General features: G+C 33.5%; 2 protein-coding genes and 1 long non-coding RNA gene across 6 annotated transcripts; 1 reads left to right on the top strand and 2 right to left on the bottom strand.

The window, feature by feature from the left end:
* Nucleotides 1–2261: 2261 nt before the first annotated feature.
* LOC107625350 (EG45-like domain containing protein) lies at nucleotides 2262–13069 on the bottom strand. The gene is made up of 3 exons (XM_016327969.2): nucleotides 12861–13069; nucleotides 11206–11485; nucleotides 2262–2496 (listed from the first exon to the last, which is right to left on the bottom strand). The coding sequence occupies exons 1-3, from the start codon at nucleotides 12967–12969 to the stop codon at nucleotides 2490–2492; spliced, it is 396 nt and encodes a 131-aa protein (XP_016183455.1). The 5' UTR covers nucleotides 12970–13069; the 3' UTR covers nucleotides 2262–2489.
* Nucleotides 2541–4865, bottom strand: LOC148574176 (uncharacterized). Its single transcript, XM_088503434.1, has 2 exons — nucleotides 4241–4865; nucleotides 2541–4160 (listed from the first exon to the last, which is right to left on the bottom strand). Exons 1-2 carry the CDS (start codon nucleotides 4851–4853, stop codon nucleotides 3958–3960), a joined length of 816 nt encoding a protein of 271 aa, XP_088359560.1. The 5' UTR covers nucleotides 4854–4865; the 3' UTR covers nucleotides 2541–3957.
* On the top strand, nucleotides 5390–10104 carry LOC148574175 (uncharacterized). 4 transcript variants are annotated; one of them, XR_015904743.1, is made up of 5 exons: nucleotides 5390–5773; nucleotides 7467–8311; nucleotides 8410–8915; nucleotides 9171–9239; nucleotides 9661–10104. It is a non-coding gene; the product is annotated as an uncharacterized LOC148574175 (long non-coding RNA). The 4 variants fall into 4 exon arrangements; XR_015904742.1 differs by lacking the exon at nucleotides 5390–5773 and having other exon boundaries at nucleotides 7441–8311; XR_015904741.1 differs by lacking the exon at nucleotides 5390–5773 and having other exon boundaries at nucleotides 7441–8582; nucleotides 8810–8915.
* Nucleotides 13070–14876: the final 1807 nt, after the last annotated feature.

Raw genomic sequence — 14876 nt, 5'->3', positions numbered from 1 at the left:
AACAATTCACACCAAATTAGATCAATTATCCAACTCAACATCATCAATTCATCAATCATAACATAACCACACTATCACTTACCTCAACTTACCAAGTAGAAGATTTTCTCTCTTTATCACAGCCTCTGAACCAATTTCCATACCAACGCCTCAACAGGCAATAATTTAAACCATCACAATGAATTTAACTAATCACAACAACAATCAATTTCAATTAGGGATGTCAATGGGGCAGGGCGGGGGATGCCTCCCTGCTCCCCATCTCCGCCCTTAGATTTGCTCCTCATCCCCGCCCCCATTTTCCGCCGTGGGGGAATATTGTTCCCCATCCCCATTCTCCACAGAGTCCCATTCCCCGTGGGGACCCCATTCCTCATGGGGCGGGAACCCCATTCCCCATCTACATAATAGTTCTAACTAATTATTAATTTCCATATGAATAGAGCTATAAGTATCTATCTTATACAAAAACTGCAAGATTTTATACAAAAAGTCTAAATGACACAATGGTGACTTCTTTCGAAATAATGCAATGGGGGAACACAACGATGAGCCAAAGGACAAAGCAGTGGACGAGGTGGGAGACGCGGCAACAGAGAAGAGAATGGACACGACGACAGAGTTACGAAAAGGAACTCCGTAAATAGAAATTACGACGCGGTAAGGGTGATGGCACGGTGAGGTGTGACGATGCGGTGAGAAGGGTGACGAAGGGGTGGCTGCAGAGAGGTTGGATGGAGTATGGACAGCCTTAGGGATCTCTAAATTGAAGAAGGGTTATGCAAATAAAGATTAGGAGTTTTGGGTTTCTATATATATGTGTGTGTGAGAAATGACTAAAAAATATATATGAGAAATAAACTATTAAGGATAATTCAAGGAATTCATAAATTTCGGGGAATAGCGGGGACGGGGCGGGGATCCTTGCTCGGGTCCTCGCACCTGCTTCGGGAGAATTTTGTCCCCGATCCCCATCCCCGCAGAAAAAATTCCCCACAATCGGATCCCCGTTCCGGGCAGTCCCCGCAGGGATCTCGGCGTCTCGGGGAATTTCGTCATCCCTAATTTCAATCAAATCCTATCCTAGGGACAATTAACCTAGGTTTTCACATAGCGTTACATGGTGCCTATCCGAAATTAAGACCCATACCTTCATTGGTGGCGGTTTCAACCTCCAGAAAACTCTTCTCTGGCAATACCAATCTCCACTGATTTTTACCACTTCGATCCACAACTTAACTCCGCAGTAAATCAATGCCAAAGCCAATTCCAAACGAGCCAAGATAATCCACACAATCTAATCACAATAATAACTCAACATTCATATAGGAGCACTACTTAAAATCGTGGATACTGAAGGGTTTGAGGTTTTAAACCGTATCTCACGTATTCTTAGGCTAAAACTCCATCAAAACTCAGGGTTGAACCTTCTCTAAACATTGAAAAACTGAAATTCCTCAACAACTCAACCCAAAAGTGCGAATTGAAAGGAAATAGAAAAATGGACAAGAAATTCAAGATTTCTTAGCACAATACTTATATAGAATTGGAGAGGAATCCGAGATAAATGCGTGACTATAAACGGCTCGTCAATCGAAACTCCAGAATAAAAGTTATGTCCAAATAAAGATAATGGGGCTAGGATTTTTTTTTCTTTTTTTTCTCTTTTCTCTTCAATCCGTGTCTCATATACAAATGGAAAAGAATGATGCTAAAATAAAGCTGTGTGGATTTATATATGTGAGTTTGGGCTCGGTGTAGCCCAATTTCATTTTTTTAGCCTTTTGTCCTAATTTTGGGTCAAAATTTTTAGAATAAGTGTTTTAATTCGTATCATAATTATTTTTTCTTCCTAAAATATAAATTCTAATTTCTTAACCTTCTTTGTTTATAACTAATTTATTAATTATAATTTAACTTAATTTTATATAATGTGGTTGAATTTTTGTATGATCCTTGAAAAAAAAAACCTTCTATTTTAAGTTTCGTTTTATTTAAAGAGTCTTATACATATTATAATTATATATAAACGAGTTACTGTAATATTCTAATTTTTAGAATGGCATAACCGAAAGCATGATATTTTAGTAGTGATGAGATGGTTACATATAATTTTATATTTATTACATTTAATATTATTCATTTATTTTAGTGTTAATGAATATGAAATAAAATAAATTTGGATTACTTTGGACTAATTTCTATTATCTCTTAAATATTTTTAAAGAAAAATAGCTACTTCAAAAATTTTAAATGCAAAATTAACTGAAGTGGATATTCAAATTATTTATTGCTAAAGTATCAATGTACTTTATCAATTATCGATACAATTATTAGGGGTTCATGGAAAAAGTTCCATTTTCCATTCCAAGCAATAGTGCAATACATTATTCTTACATATGATTTGTTTTTTTCACATATTCTGATTTATCTTTATTTCGTCTTTATTTATTCTCCAGCTAAAGATAGGCTATTCTCTTCTCCGAGCTTCAAACCCTGAAAAAACAATGTAGCAGACAAATCATTATTCCGAAAAAATAAATAATAAAAGAGAAAAGTTAGTACCTAGGTTAGTATGTCTATTATATATGTATAAAAGATTTAGGACGAAAGATTTGGTAAACAAACACCGTAATATTTTTTGGCTATTACAATATATATTCAAGATAACACTTAAAAACAAATAGCCTAATATATACAGGCAACCTTTTATATGAGCAACAATAAAATACAATTATAACAACAAATTTTTAATCAGCACACTATAAATGATACCGTTGATAAATTAAAAAACACTATTATAAAAATAATATACTACTATTAAAAAACACTTATCAAGTATTGCTCTATCAAATATGTAAAAATAATTATTATAAAAGTAATATACTACTCTTTTTAAGAGTTATTTTTAAATTAGTTAACCTTTACTTTTTAAGTACGGAAATTATTTTTGTTATGAAAAATGTGTTGGTATTTTTGCAGGTTATAGGGGAGTGGGATGATTTACCGGGCGATGGAGGGAGTCAAGCACCACGCGGGGGAGGGGGGGCGTGGAGGACGTGGCATCGCGGAGTTTCAATGCTCTGCATCACCGGAGGGGTGTTGACTGCTGCCATGCAGGGAATAGTCTTCCTCCCCGATAAACAGCAAGCAAGCTCTTTATAAAGAGTCTCAGCCTTCCCCTAGTCATTTATACAAGCAGTAGTAGTGTGTTGTGATAGGGAGAGTAGAGGTGTTAGGGAGAGTAGAAGAAAGAAGTGTGTTTCACTACCAGGGTGATTTCCGGATCAACAAAGAGGGGAAGGAGGTTGCCGTAGAAAAAAGAGAAAGATTGGGAAATAGAAGAAAAAAAATAGTTTGTATTTATTTTAAAAAATGGTTCGTAATTATTGTGCTCCGAAAGAACATATTGTAAATTATTTGGATCATCCAATTTATGTAAGTTGGTAATTTATATTTTTATTGTGTGTTAAATTTCTGTTATTTTTTTTTATTATTTAACATATTAAAATATAATTTTATTTTTCTGTTAATTTTAGATTAATGTTATGTTATAAAAATACTATAATAAAATGTATATTATATGATATAATAAAAATTCTATAATAAAATATATTTTTTCTACCATAAAATATAAAAATAATATAGTAAAATAAATATATAATCTGTAAATAAATTTGTATGTTGCATAATATTCAAAATTTTAATAAATAAATGTTAGAATAATAAATAAATAAATATTAGATATGCATTGTTATTAAATATTAGAAAAATATATATTTTTTACGCACGAAGAAAAAAATATCGCCTTGATGGACGGGTCAGTCTTGACCAATGGCTTTATAGCCTCAGCAATTGTATCCGAGTCCAACTTCGAATGATCCTGTTAAATCACTCCTATTGAGCACGTGTGCCTACCGTTGTATCTGCGTATCTCCCAACAACCTTTTTTCCTTATCAAGCTGGCTCGGATAAGCCAGTCGCACCCACGCTCATACATCTTGCATTTTGCATAGAACGTCTGTGGCTCAGACTCATACACGTCGTAGTCAACTCCTCTAGCGATAGTGTAACTTCTAATTGCTGCCATGCCACGACCGTCTTTCTAGAACTGTATTCCATTCCAATCCGGAACTCTCCGTCCTTAGGATTAGCAACGCCTACAGAAAGTAGAAATCATCGTTTACTAATCAATCCAATGCATAAATTAACAACAACGTATTATTTAGTCATCACGCACCTATGTTTGAATATTCCGGAAACTTCGGTGCATGCATGGCGTCGAGATCCACCTCACGCATAAAAGGTGGCACGTTCATCGGTTGACTAATCGAGGGATGAACCACTACATTCTCCGCTGCTGTCTCAACTCCAACATCACCATCCTCATCTTCGTCTCCGGCTTCATAAGTGGCTTCGAAGTCCTCTTCACTGTCACTATTCATTCCCTCGTACACTGCAGCTCTATCATCTGCCACCTCTAAATCATTTTGAGTCCCTTCCGCCTCTACGGTTTCAAACTCAACATACAGCTCAATCTGTGGCTGTCGCATCTGAGTCTGCCGGTGAATTTGAAACATATTCTGCATACTCACTTCGTCTGTGATTGGCATGGTATCAAACTGTATTAGACCACCAAAAACTACAACCAGATTCTGGTACAGAATTCTGCTCACTCTCATTAACGTACTGTTCTCCATGCTTTGACAGAGACCATTCTGAAGCTCCATTAACATCATGGTGCATGGAACCACAAACGAAAACGGATTCTGACACACAAACCTCACTCCCTCATGAGTATTACGTATTATCTCACCGTCGCGATACACAACCAAGTTTGCGGTACCCTCCATTACGCTTCAAACACACCCAAAGAACACTCATACACTCTTACTCAGAATGAAAATGAACCCGAGCACTGCCTTATATAGAGGAGAGCTTTCACCACGCCCCCACGTGCTGATTGTCTCAGCCAATCACAGCTTGCCACGTGTCAAAACGCCCCGCGTGCTGACTCATCACGTCCCCCACATGATACAAACACGTCAGCACGCCCCCCACTTGTTGAGTCAGCACGCCCCCCCACGTGCTGCTCCAGCCAGCCAACCATCTTCAGCCACGTCATCACGCCCCCAGCGTGCTGACGTCATCACGCCCCCTGCGTGATTCTCTCTTCGTCCAACCACATGCTTCCCCGTCATCTTCATGCCCTCCACGTGTAGTAGGCACCACACCCCCTGCGTGTTGGCCTTGGACCACAGACATCCACCTAGACGTAAAACACATTTTTCCTCCATAAACAACCAAAACACCACCTTGCAAACCATATTCAAATTCTTGAGCCTTTCAAGTATTGTCTAAAATTTTTAATTTCTTAAAAAACAAAAATAACCCAAATGGCAAGACTAATTATTGTGGAGAGAAAAAGGGGAGAAGAAGAAAGAAGAGTCTCTCCTTCCTAACAAAACCCCAACCCTAACATCCATAACCCTAATCCAATCCAAATGTTTCGTTTTTCTCTGGTTCTTCAATCCATTCGATGATGACGTGCGTTCCTTTATTGAGCTTCGATCTCAATCTCTGCTCGCGAATGAGCTTTGATCTTCTCTGCTCGCGAATGAGCTTCGATCCTCTTCTTGTTGAGCTTCGATCCTCTGCTCCTCTTCTTGTTGAGCTTCGATCCTCTTTACTCGCGTTCATCACCGCCGGTCACTATTCGATTATCACTGCTCATGTTTTTGGTGACATTCTCGTTTCTGGCGTTCTTCTGCAGGTACTGATGATTCTACCGTTCTCTTTTTGTTTTACTTTAGCACCATTTTGTGTTTTGAATCCTAATTTTTAGTTAAACTTGTTGCTATGCGCATTAATTTTAAACTTGTGAGCATGTATCCTTACTATTTCTTCAGAATTAGCTGTGATATCATGTCCTGCATGTTGATGCTATGATCCTATGAGGACTGATTTACAGTTGATGCATACTATGCCTTAGTTGATTTTTAGATAATAGAGGTACACTATTAACACCAAATTTAATGTTAAAATTTATTCATTCTTAAATAGCTAAGTTGTAAACATAATTAAAGCTTACTTTCTTTCTTAGGTTGTTTTTCCACTTTCAGTAAGTTAGCTAAGGAATTAATTAGGATGAGTGTGAGTTAGGTAGTGATGAATCTACTCTTGTCACCAACATAATAATATAGTTTTTAGTTTGGAAATCAGATTTCAAGCGAATGTAATGGTTAAAAAGTGGTATGACGAAGAATGAAGTGTGATGGATAGTAATAAGAGTGGAGTAGTGGTATTAATATATTGAAAAAAGATTAATTAGCATAATAAGCTTACAACCTTTTGTTTATACTCACTACTGAAATAAAATAAAAGTGGTTGATGTGGCATGTTCTTTTACATGTGTGCTTTTATATCTATAATCATAGTTTTTTATTGCAGATGGCGGCTCATGGAGGTGAGCCAAAATTCGCCAAAAAATTATGGCGGATGGCATTGCAAGAAATGGTGGTAATGGCGGATTACCTAAAAATGCTTATATGTGTACAAAAAACATGCAAAAAAAATTGCAAATATAATAAACTATAAAATCTAATCTATATAATCATTTTTTTAGTCATAAGACATCCAATTAATACAACAAAAGTGATCAAATATAGTAGCAAATTTAGCAAACAAACATAAGACATAGAACATAAAAACTAAAAACTTAAAAAAAAAACCAAAGCCATTGTCTCATTAGAATCAGGGGCAGGGGCAGGGGCAAGGGGGTTAGAATCAGGGACTTGTCTGGAAATAGACATAGTGAACTGAATGGAAAAAATATTTGGATGAAGAGAGGTTTATTAGGGTTCAGGGAAGAAAAGAGATAGTGAACTGAACGAAAAAAAATAATATGCAAGAAACTACGAACCAGAGAAAGTGGAACGGTGGTTCGCAGCAGCAGTAAGGAACGACTGTGGTGATGAGGGCGGCAACGACCAACGGCGACAGGCAGCGACAATTAGTGGCGCCTAGCGACGGGCGGCAGTGACAATTGGTGGCGACAAGATGCACAAAGAGCAGAGAGGGAGAGGAGTTTTCACATGAAGAAGAGGCGCAGAGAACAGAGAGGGAGTTTTTGAATAATTAGGATTAGTGGTATCACTTAGGATTTCGTAATTTACCCAATTACCCTCAGAATTTTTTTTTTAAAATATGTAAAAACCCGATATTTCCGCCATATGTATGGCGTTCTGCCATGGCGCCACCGCAATTGCGGCCGCCTTTTCACCCGCCGTGGAAACCACAACGCGGCGACCTCCTTATGGTGGCGAGGCCAAAATCCACCATGCCATAATGCCATGGCGCCGCCATTGCCATTAATTGATTGCATTTATGTTGATCACTTTGTTGTTACCAATTGCTGTTAAAATCTAAGCTTATAATTTTGCTTTATGGCTTCTTGTATTGTCAAGACGTTGGGTTTCTCTTGGCAGAAATGATGATTGCTACTTGAGAAATTGGGAGATCAAAGCACATAGTAGCATAGCAAGGTAGTATAATACCACTAACAAGCCATGCAAGCTCTAGTGTGTTCTCATTTTTGTGTGTCAAATAACAATAGACCTATTGATTTTGCTAATTCAGAATTTCAGCTCTAGTGCAGGTTGAGATTTTGAGGGAGAAGAATTTTTAGGCAAAATAAATGAAACTATTTTTTATTTTATTTTAAATATTAAGCTTCCTTAGAATTTATGTTGACTATTCCTTCTTGTCTTTTGGCTAAAAAATCTAGCTGCTCCAAAAGACTGAGACAACATTTTCAGATTAAACTCTGAGACTGTGTATTTAGACTGAAATCTCTCTGTAGAATTTAAAATTGAACATTGTTGTGTAAATTTATTGTTTTAGTGTGTGCGGTGCTGATTTTGAGTATTAACTTGTTTTCATTCTATGTACTCTGTAGATATAAATATATAAAGTATATGTGTAGTGCTGATTTTGAATATTAAGCTTCCTAAGCACTTTCCTTATAGGACAACATGTGAATTATTCATGTGAAGCCGAAGGTACTCAGTTATTCTATTTTTCTAATTTCCTCTAGATAGACTCTAAAGATAGTTCTCCACCCTGAGTTGCTGATTTTCTATTTTTCTTTTTTGTCCCTTATTTTTGTCACATATAAGCTAGTTAAAGAGTTCATACTATTAAAAACTCCGTTGTTTTCTTCTTAATGCTTTGGTCTGGAGATGGCAAAAATTGTGTTCCTCTCTTTTCACATTCATCTATACGGCCATCACAATCGGTCACTCTTTTGAAGGTACTGACAATTCTGCCTCTTTTTTTTTCCTTTTCTATTTGCAATGATGACTCTGCCTCATTCCCAAAGTTCGTGATGCTTTCTTTGTGTTTCCGTAGGCATTGATGATTATGATTATATGATGGAGTAGAAGATTTTGATGACTTGTTGACTAAATTTGACAAGAAGAAGAAGGGACAGTGTATAATGAACCATACTTGTAAATTGCCAATGAATTGGGATTACAGATTCTTTTCGATTGTGTGGAAAATTGCAAATCTAATCCCCACAGGTGGCTTCCCTATAATTAATTGTTATTGTAGTTAATTCTTTATTTTGCTTGAATCATATTCCTATAAACATTAATCGAATAAGGATTGATTTGAAGTTTAACTTGCTTGGCATGAAATTGATTTGAAGATGTAGTATGTAATTTGCTTGGGTTGTAAATAAGATTGTAACTGACTAAATAAGTTCTGTCCGTTCTTACTTAATTATATTCTAATTTCATGTATCTAGAAATCTCCTCGGAGAAGAATTGATAACTTAAATTTTAATGAGATTGAACGGCCTGAGCGTTGGCTGGACTCTTCATTGAAGCAAAATAGGCCTAACAAGTAACAAGGTATGCAAATTTAGTAGCCAACTCTCATCAACTTTATATCGAGTTCACTAGGCTAATATCATTATAGTAATTAGAAATTATGTTGGTTGATTACCTTTAATTTGTTCATAGTTACTTATATGTGATAGTAGTTTGTTGGAATTTGGTGATATATATACAGCTAGCTTTGAAGATTTTCACTTAGTTTTTGGCTTCACTAAAAAAGAAATTGTGCAGTGTAATTTTTAATATTTATTTATTAAATTATTGAGACAGATATGGACTTCAAGATTAAACATTTTACAATTGATGGCAAAAGAGTGAAGCTTACTATTTGGGACACAGGTAACATTTTCTAGTTAGTTGATGAAATTTTTTTGTGCAAATGTAAAAAAATAAGGTAGTTAATTAAGAATATTCATTGTTCTAACTCTAGCTCTGTGTGGAAGTTATTGTAATATTAAGTGCTTTTTTTTATTGTTATTTTGGCGATTGATGTATCCTAGTGCTCCACTCTATACTGTGTGTGAGTTATTATTTCTCACTATCATATGGGTTACAGTGAGTTTGAACTTATTTGGGAAAAAAAAATGAAAGGAACCACTTTCAATTTTCTTACTGATCTTGTACTTCTAATGAAAAATGTTTTGTATTCAGTGGTAGTGCCTATTCTATATTGGTTCAAATAACAGTGATCACAATGCATGAGAACATGTACTAGGTTGATGATTGTGTTAGCATCTCAGTAAACTATCTTCTTCTGTAGGTTTCTTTACAAAAATAAGAATCAATGGGCATAAACAACTGGTGGAAAGACGAACGGTAAGATGATGTAGAAAGATATGATGTGTTGAAAGAGAAGAGTAAGAAAGTGAAGTTGATGATGATCCTAAAGCCTTCAAGTGCTAACAAAACATTAGAACTGTGCTATGATCTCTCATCAATTGGAAAGAAAGTTTGGGTCATAAGGTAAAACTTATTCAGGATCAATTTGATAAAGATCCTCAGGAGAATGGTTCTAAGGATGAAAATGGTTCCAAAGATGCTCATCGTATTTAGCTTTTTTTTCCCTTTTAAGTATATGTATTTTGTTAAGGGTCTTTTATTTAATTAATTTGCCATATTTTGTTATGTGAATTAAAGAGTTATAATAATATATTTTAACTTAATAATATATATTCAAGTAGAATAAGTTGAGATTTTGTTTCTTCTATCATATTTTTAATTTTATTGCATCAAATTTTAATGAAATGCTTAAATTATTGTACATAGCTAATAAATAGTGGCAAAATGTACCTAGTACTATCACAAGAGAAAACGGTTTTAAAGAAGAGCCAACGCCTTTAAATTAATGCCTTAGTAATACAAGAAGTGGCAGTGCTTCTAATAAAGTGATGCCAGAGTTCAATGTAATATGCAACATTGCTTAGGGTTGCTATACTAATAGAATAGGCAACGATTTCTACTAATTGTAAAATTATTAAAAACGACAACGCTTAATAAGTGTTGCATTATGGTCTGACCAAAAGCGTTGTTTTTGCTTTAGAATAGACAACGTTTTCAAAGAGTTGCTTACAAAAGCATTGCTTTTGAAGGAAAAAAACGTTGCTTTGATCTAAGACAACGATTGTATCTGTAAAGGGTCCAAAAATGTTGCTTTAAGTTTAAAAGTGTTGTTATAGATTAAAAGTAATTTTTTATCAATTTTTAGACAATATTTTTTAAATGTTGTCTCAGTCTGAAAATGTTGTAGGAAAATTTTTTTATTATTAAACTTGAATCCAATGATATATTTATTAAGAAAAATAATCTCATTATATATTATGACTAATCCTTGCTATATTTATTATTATTATTTCACATTTCTAGTAGACTAAACTAATTCAGACGGTAAAAATTTATAATAAGAGCGTTATTTATATTATCCCTATTAAAATATATTTTTAAAAAGGAAAAATAATAAAATAAAATAGAAACATTCGATAAATTCACATCATAAGATCGTAAAATATAAAAAATTTTAAACTCTAAATTCTATAATTATCATGTCAGCATCCTTATTAACGGTGTTAACTTTTAAATATAATTAAAATATATTTAAATCGTTAAAAAAAATAAAATAAATTAAACGTTAAAGTATTTTTAAAATTTTTAAAAAATTTAAAAATAAAAAATATACTTTATCCAAAATTTAATTACAATTTTTTGTGCAATTTTATTTCCTTAAAATTAAGTAGTCCCCAAAAAACAAGACAAGAATAAAGCTAGCTAATACAAGCAGTTAGAAATTGAAATGATGAAATGGACTTACGGGGTATAGTCAATATAAACTTTTCCAGCATTGGTGTTAGCTATCTGAGAGAAAGCTTCTTGAGAGAGATCAAATGTTCCCTGGCAGCCTGGAGAGGGACAAAGATCGACAACCTTGACGGTAACACTGGCGCCGGTGCACGGTTGAGTGACGCCGGCGTTGGTCGCACCTGTGCATGTGATCTTATACATTTTGCCACATGCACCTCCATTGTTGTATATTCCCTCGCTTGCAGCTGCAATCATCGTTCCTTCGTCCTCGTACCCGTAGCATGCGGATGCTGATGATTTTCCAAGTAGCATATCAGAGCACATCATTATCTTCATGTTATATATACATATCCAAAAGAAAAACTTTTTTTTTTTGGTTAACAAAGGGGCTCTAAGGCCCCAAAAGGAAAACTTTGGTCTCCTATCTAACTAGTGTGGCCTTACATAAAAGGTTCAAATTCCAAAAATACAGAAAAAAATTTAATATAGAGAAAATATATAAAACTAACTTTTAGTTAGTTAATAATAATTAATTTTATTTTAAAATTTATAATTTAGAGTTTAAAATTAAAAATTTATTATTTAAGATCTAAAATTTAAAATAATAAAATAATTTTTATAAATTTAATTGACATTGACGAAAAAAAAGAAATAACTTTCTAATGTTCCTCTTTAATGTATAAAAAAGAATATTTAAAAAATAAGAATCGAAAAAGAAACGTAGAAAAAATTAGATTAATATTTAATATGTAATACATAGGTAAAACTAACTTATTTGATATGTTTTATTAAATAAGTTAAATTAAGAAAATAATATAAAGGTATATTATTTTAATATTTTTATTTTGATTAATTTTTTTTATTCGTTTAACTTCTTTATTGAGAAGAAAAGAAATAAAGCTGCACTAACAGGCTTGTTAAGCATGAGATAGTTAAGTAACATAGACGTCGTCACGTCGGTTACTTATTAAGTGGTTTAAAGGGAACTAACAGGCTTGTTAAGTCGCCTATCTTATCTTGTTAGTACTTACACAAATAATAAGAATATCTTTTACCAATCCAAAATTAGAATTTAATTTTAATATAATATTAATAAAAAAAATTTATATATATATTTAATTACGTACACATCATCAAAAGTAATATTATTTAAATTGACCACATGAATAATAATTCAAAAAAATGAATATATGCAATTATAAGTGTAAAATTATATTATTAGTGCATTAAAATTAAATTTTCTAAAATTATTCAAATTTTATTAATAAAAAAGGGAGGGAAATGTTTTTTGGTCAAGTATTTGGTAGTTTTTCTTAATTTTTTTAATATAATATTTTTCTTAATTAGAAAGCAGTTGCTAAAAGAATACAAATACAAAGCGCCATTTCAAGAGTTTACACAAAAAGGATATTGTTTATGAATCAGTCTTATATATACGATCCATTGTATAGTGAATTAATATATGCATTAATTAATTCAATACTCTTTCATTTATTAAACGTGAAATTAGTCAAGATAATAAGTATTTTAAATTCTAAATAAAAAATTGATTCAGAAATAAATAAAAAAATTGACACAATGGCTTAGATAAAATAGTACATTTCATGATATTTTTCCAAGTAGGATTTATGCCCCTTTTTTAATAAGAAAAATAAAAATACTCACGAGTGTAAACTGTATAGTAAGTTGCTGTTCCCGAAAAAGCGGATGTCACCGAAACAAGGCTAAAGATGGCAAACCCCATGATAATAACAGCGCTCAGTTTGTTCGCCATATTGAAATATTGAAATGCAGGGAAAACTAAAGTTTTATTGTACAATGTAGCGACGGAATACTTAATTATAGTGAACACTTTAAGTAGCTTCTGAATTTGTTCTGTTGGAAAATTGGATAGCATTAATACCATTTTATAGTGACTGAATGCTATGTTAGCGGTCCGTCATTTTCGGAAGAGGGAGACGGTCTCCGCACGTTTCTACGCAGCCACCGTCCCTGAACGTTTCTGCCCAGCCGCCACTATTTCTAGAGTTAGAATATTCTTAATAATGATTCAAGTCTCCATATATAACTACAAAATCTCTATAAAAATATAGTGATAGATTAAAACTTTTGTATCTTATAAATTATTTGAATAAAATTTTATGACATAAACATGTTAGATATAATGTTTATTTTTCACAATAAGGATTATGTTCTGGTGATGAAATAAAGTAGTTTCTTCACATAAAGAAAATGGTATGGTTTTACGTCCTTCAGCTGCATGTCTGTGTTGCTGTCTAGACATTAGGTATCTGCTAGGATTTTTTTTCTATATAAATTATTAAAAATAATTATTTTTTGAAAACCCAGTATTGATCTTTATTTACAGGAATGTCTGTTTTTTTTTTTAGTAATTAGGACAAGTTCGCCGTACCCCCAGTGAACTCTATATATATTATAGAGTTCGCCGCATCCTCAGCGAACTCTATGTAAAATTCGGTGTATTATAAATTCGAAGTGGGACCATTGTCCCCTGTCCTTTTCTTTTCCCTGTCATTTTCTTTCCAAATCTTCTCCCAATTTTTATTCTGTTGGAACTTTCTGTATTCTGGCATTCGAGAAATTCGTTATTAACAGCATCAGCAGTTTAAGGTTAGTAATTAAAATGTTAGTTTGAGTTATTTTTCTCAGATTAGTTAGAGTTACCTATTATTTCTTAGTTAGTGGTTGCATGCTAGTTATAGTTAGAGTTACTGTTTACTTATTTCATGTTATTTGGTGGTTGTTGAATGTTTTTAACATGTGAATTAGTATAAGCTGGTAGTCTATTTCTTAGTTAGTTTAGTAAGAAAAATTGGTTTACGTTGTTAGTCAAATCTTAATAAAATTAAGTTAGAATGTGGGATTAAGTGAGCAATAGGGTATGTTTGCCTAGGGAAAGTGAGGTAGATAAGTAATATTTATCAAATACGTTTGCTTACAAATTCTGTTATTGTAAAACAAATGCTGATAAGTACATGTTATTTTGTTTAAATTCGTTGTGGTTAGATGGAGCAGCAGTTATTGGGATATGAGGGGATCCTGTACAGATTAGATCAGGCTGAGCACATTGTAACACCCTAATTAGCCTAAGTTTTACCTCGCATCGTAAAGCAAGGTTAATCAGAGATTACGACAGTTCTAAACTCATACATATAATATATATAGAAAGAATAATATAATCTAGAAGGCCGATGAAGGATATAGCTCAAAAATAGGATTTCAAAAGCGCAAAACGTACTAACGAAACGTCTAACTTAAGGCACAAGAAACAGGTATAAGGTAATAAAAGATAAGTATATAATATCATAAGAAACTAGCCACGGCTGGCGAAGTTTGAGCCGACTAGTCATATACAACCCATATATGAATCCAAACAGTAAAAACAGTTTATACAAGTTTTGTCCTCTCAAATGCAAGCCTCTAGGCAAAACAAAATACAAAAGTGAGAGACATATACAAAATAAGTCAAAAAGATTCAAAAAAATATCCGGATCCTCCACTTCTGTCACCAACTAGACAACTCACTGAGGTGGGTTGCGACCTGCATTTGAAAAACACAACATAAATATGATATGAGAATCGGAGGTTCTCAGTATGGTAACAGTGCCCAGTGATGTAGGATATAAGACCCCGGGACGCCGAAGGCAATCCTAGACTTCA

Source organism: Arachis ipaensis, chromosome B2, assembly GCF_059453495.1.
Source record: "Arachis ipaensis isolate K30076 ecotype BB chromosome B2, ASM5945349v1, whole genome shotgun sequence".
NCBI lineage: Eukaryota > Viridiplantae > Streptophyta > Magnoliopsida > Fabales > Fabaceae > Arachis > Arachis ipaensis.
This window is presented reverse-complemented; position numbering and strand designations above follow the sequence as displayed.

Coding starts and splice junctions, on each gene's coding strand:
- LOC107625350 (XM_016327969.2), bottom strand. CDS start 12,969: ATGGCGAACAAACTGAGCGCTGTTATTATCATGGGGTTTGCCATCTTT. Junction 11,486..12,860: donor TTACTATACAGTTTACACTC/GTGAGTATTTTT, acceptor GAAAATCATCAG/CATCCGCATGCTACGGGTAC.
- LOC148574176 (XM_088503434.1), bottom strand. CDS start 4,853: ATGGAGGGTACCGCAAACTTGGTTGTGTATCGCGACGGTGAGATAATA. Junction 4,161..4,240: donor TCCGGAATATTCAAACATAG/GTGCGTGATGAC, acceptor TACTTTCTGTAG/GCGTTGCTAATCCTAAGGAC.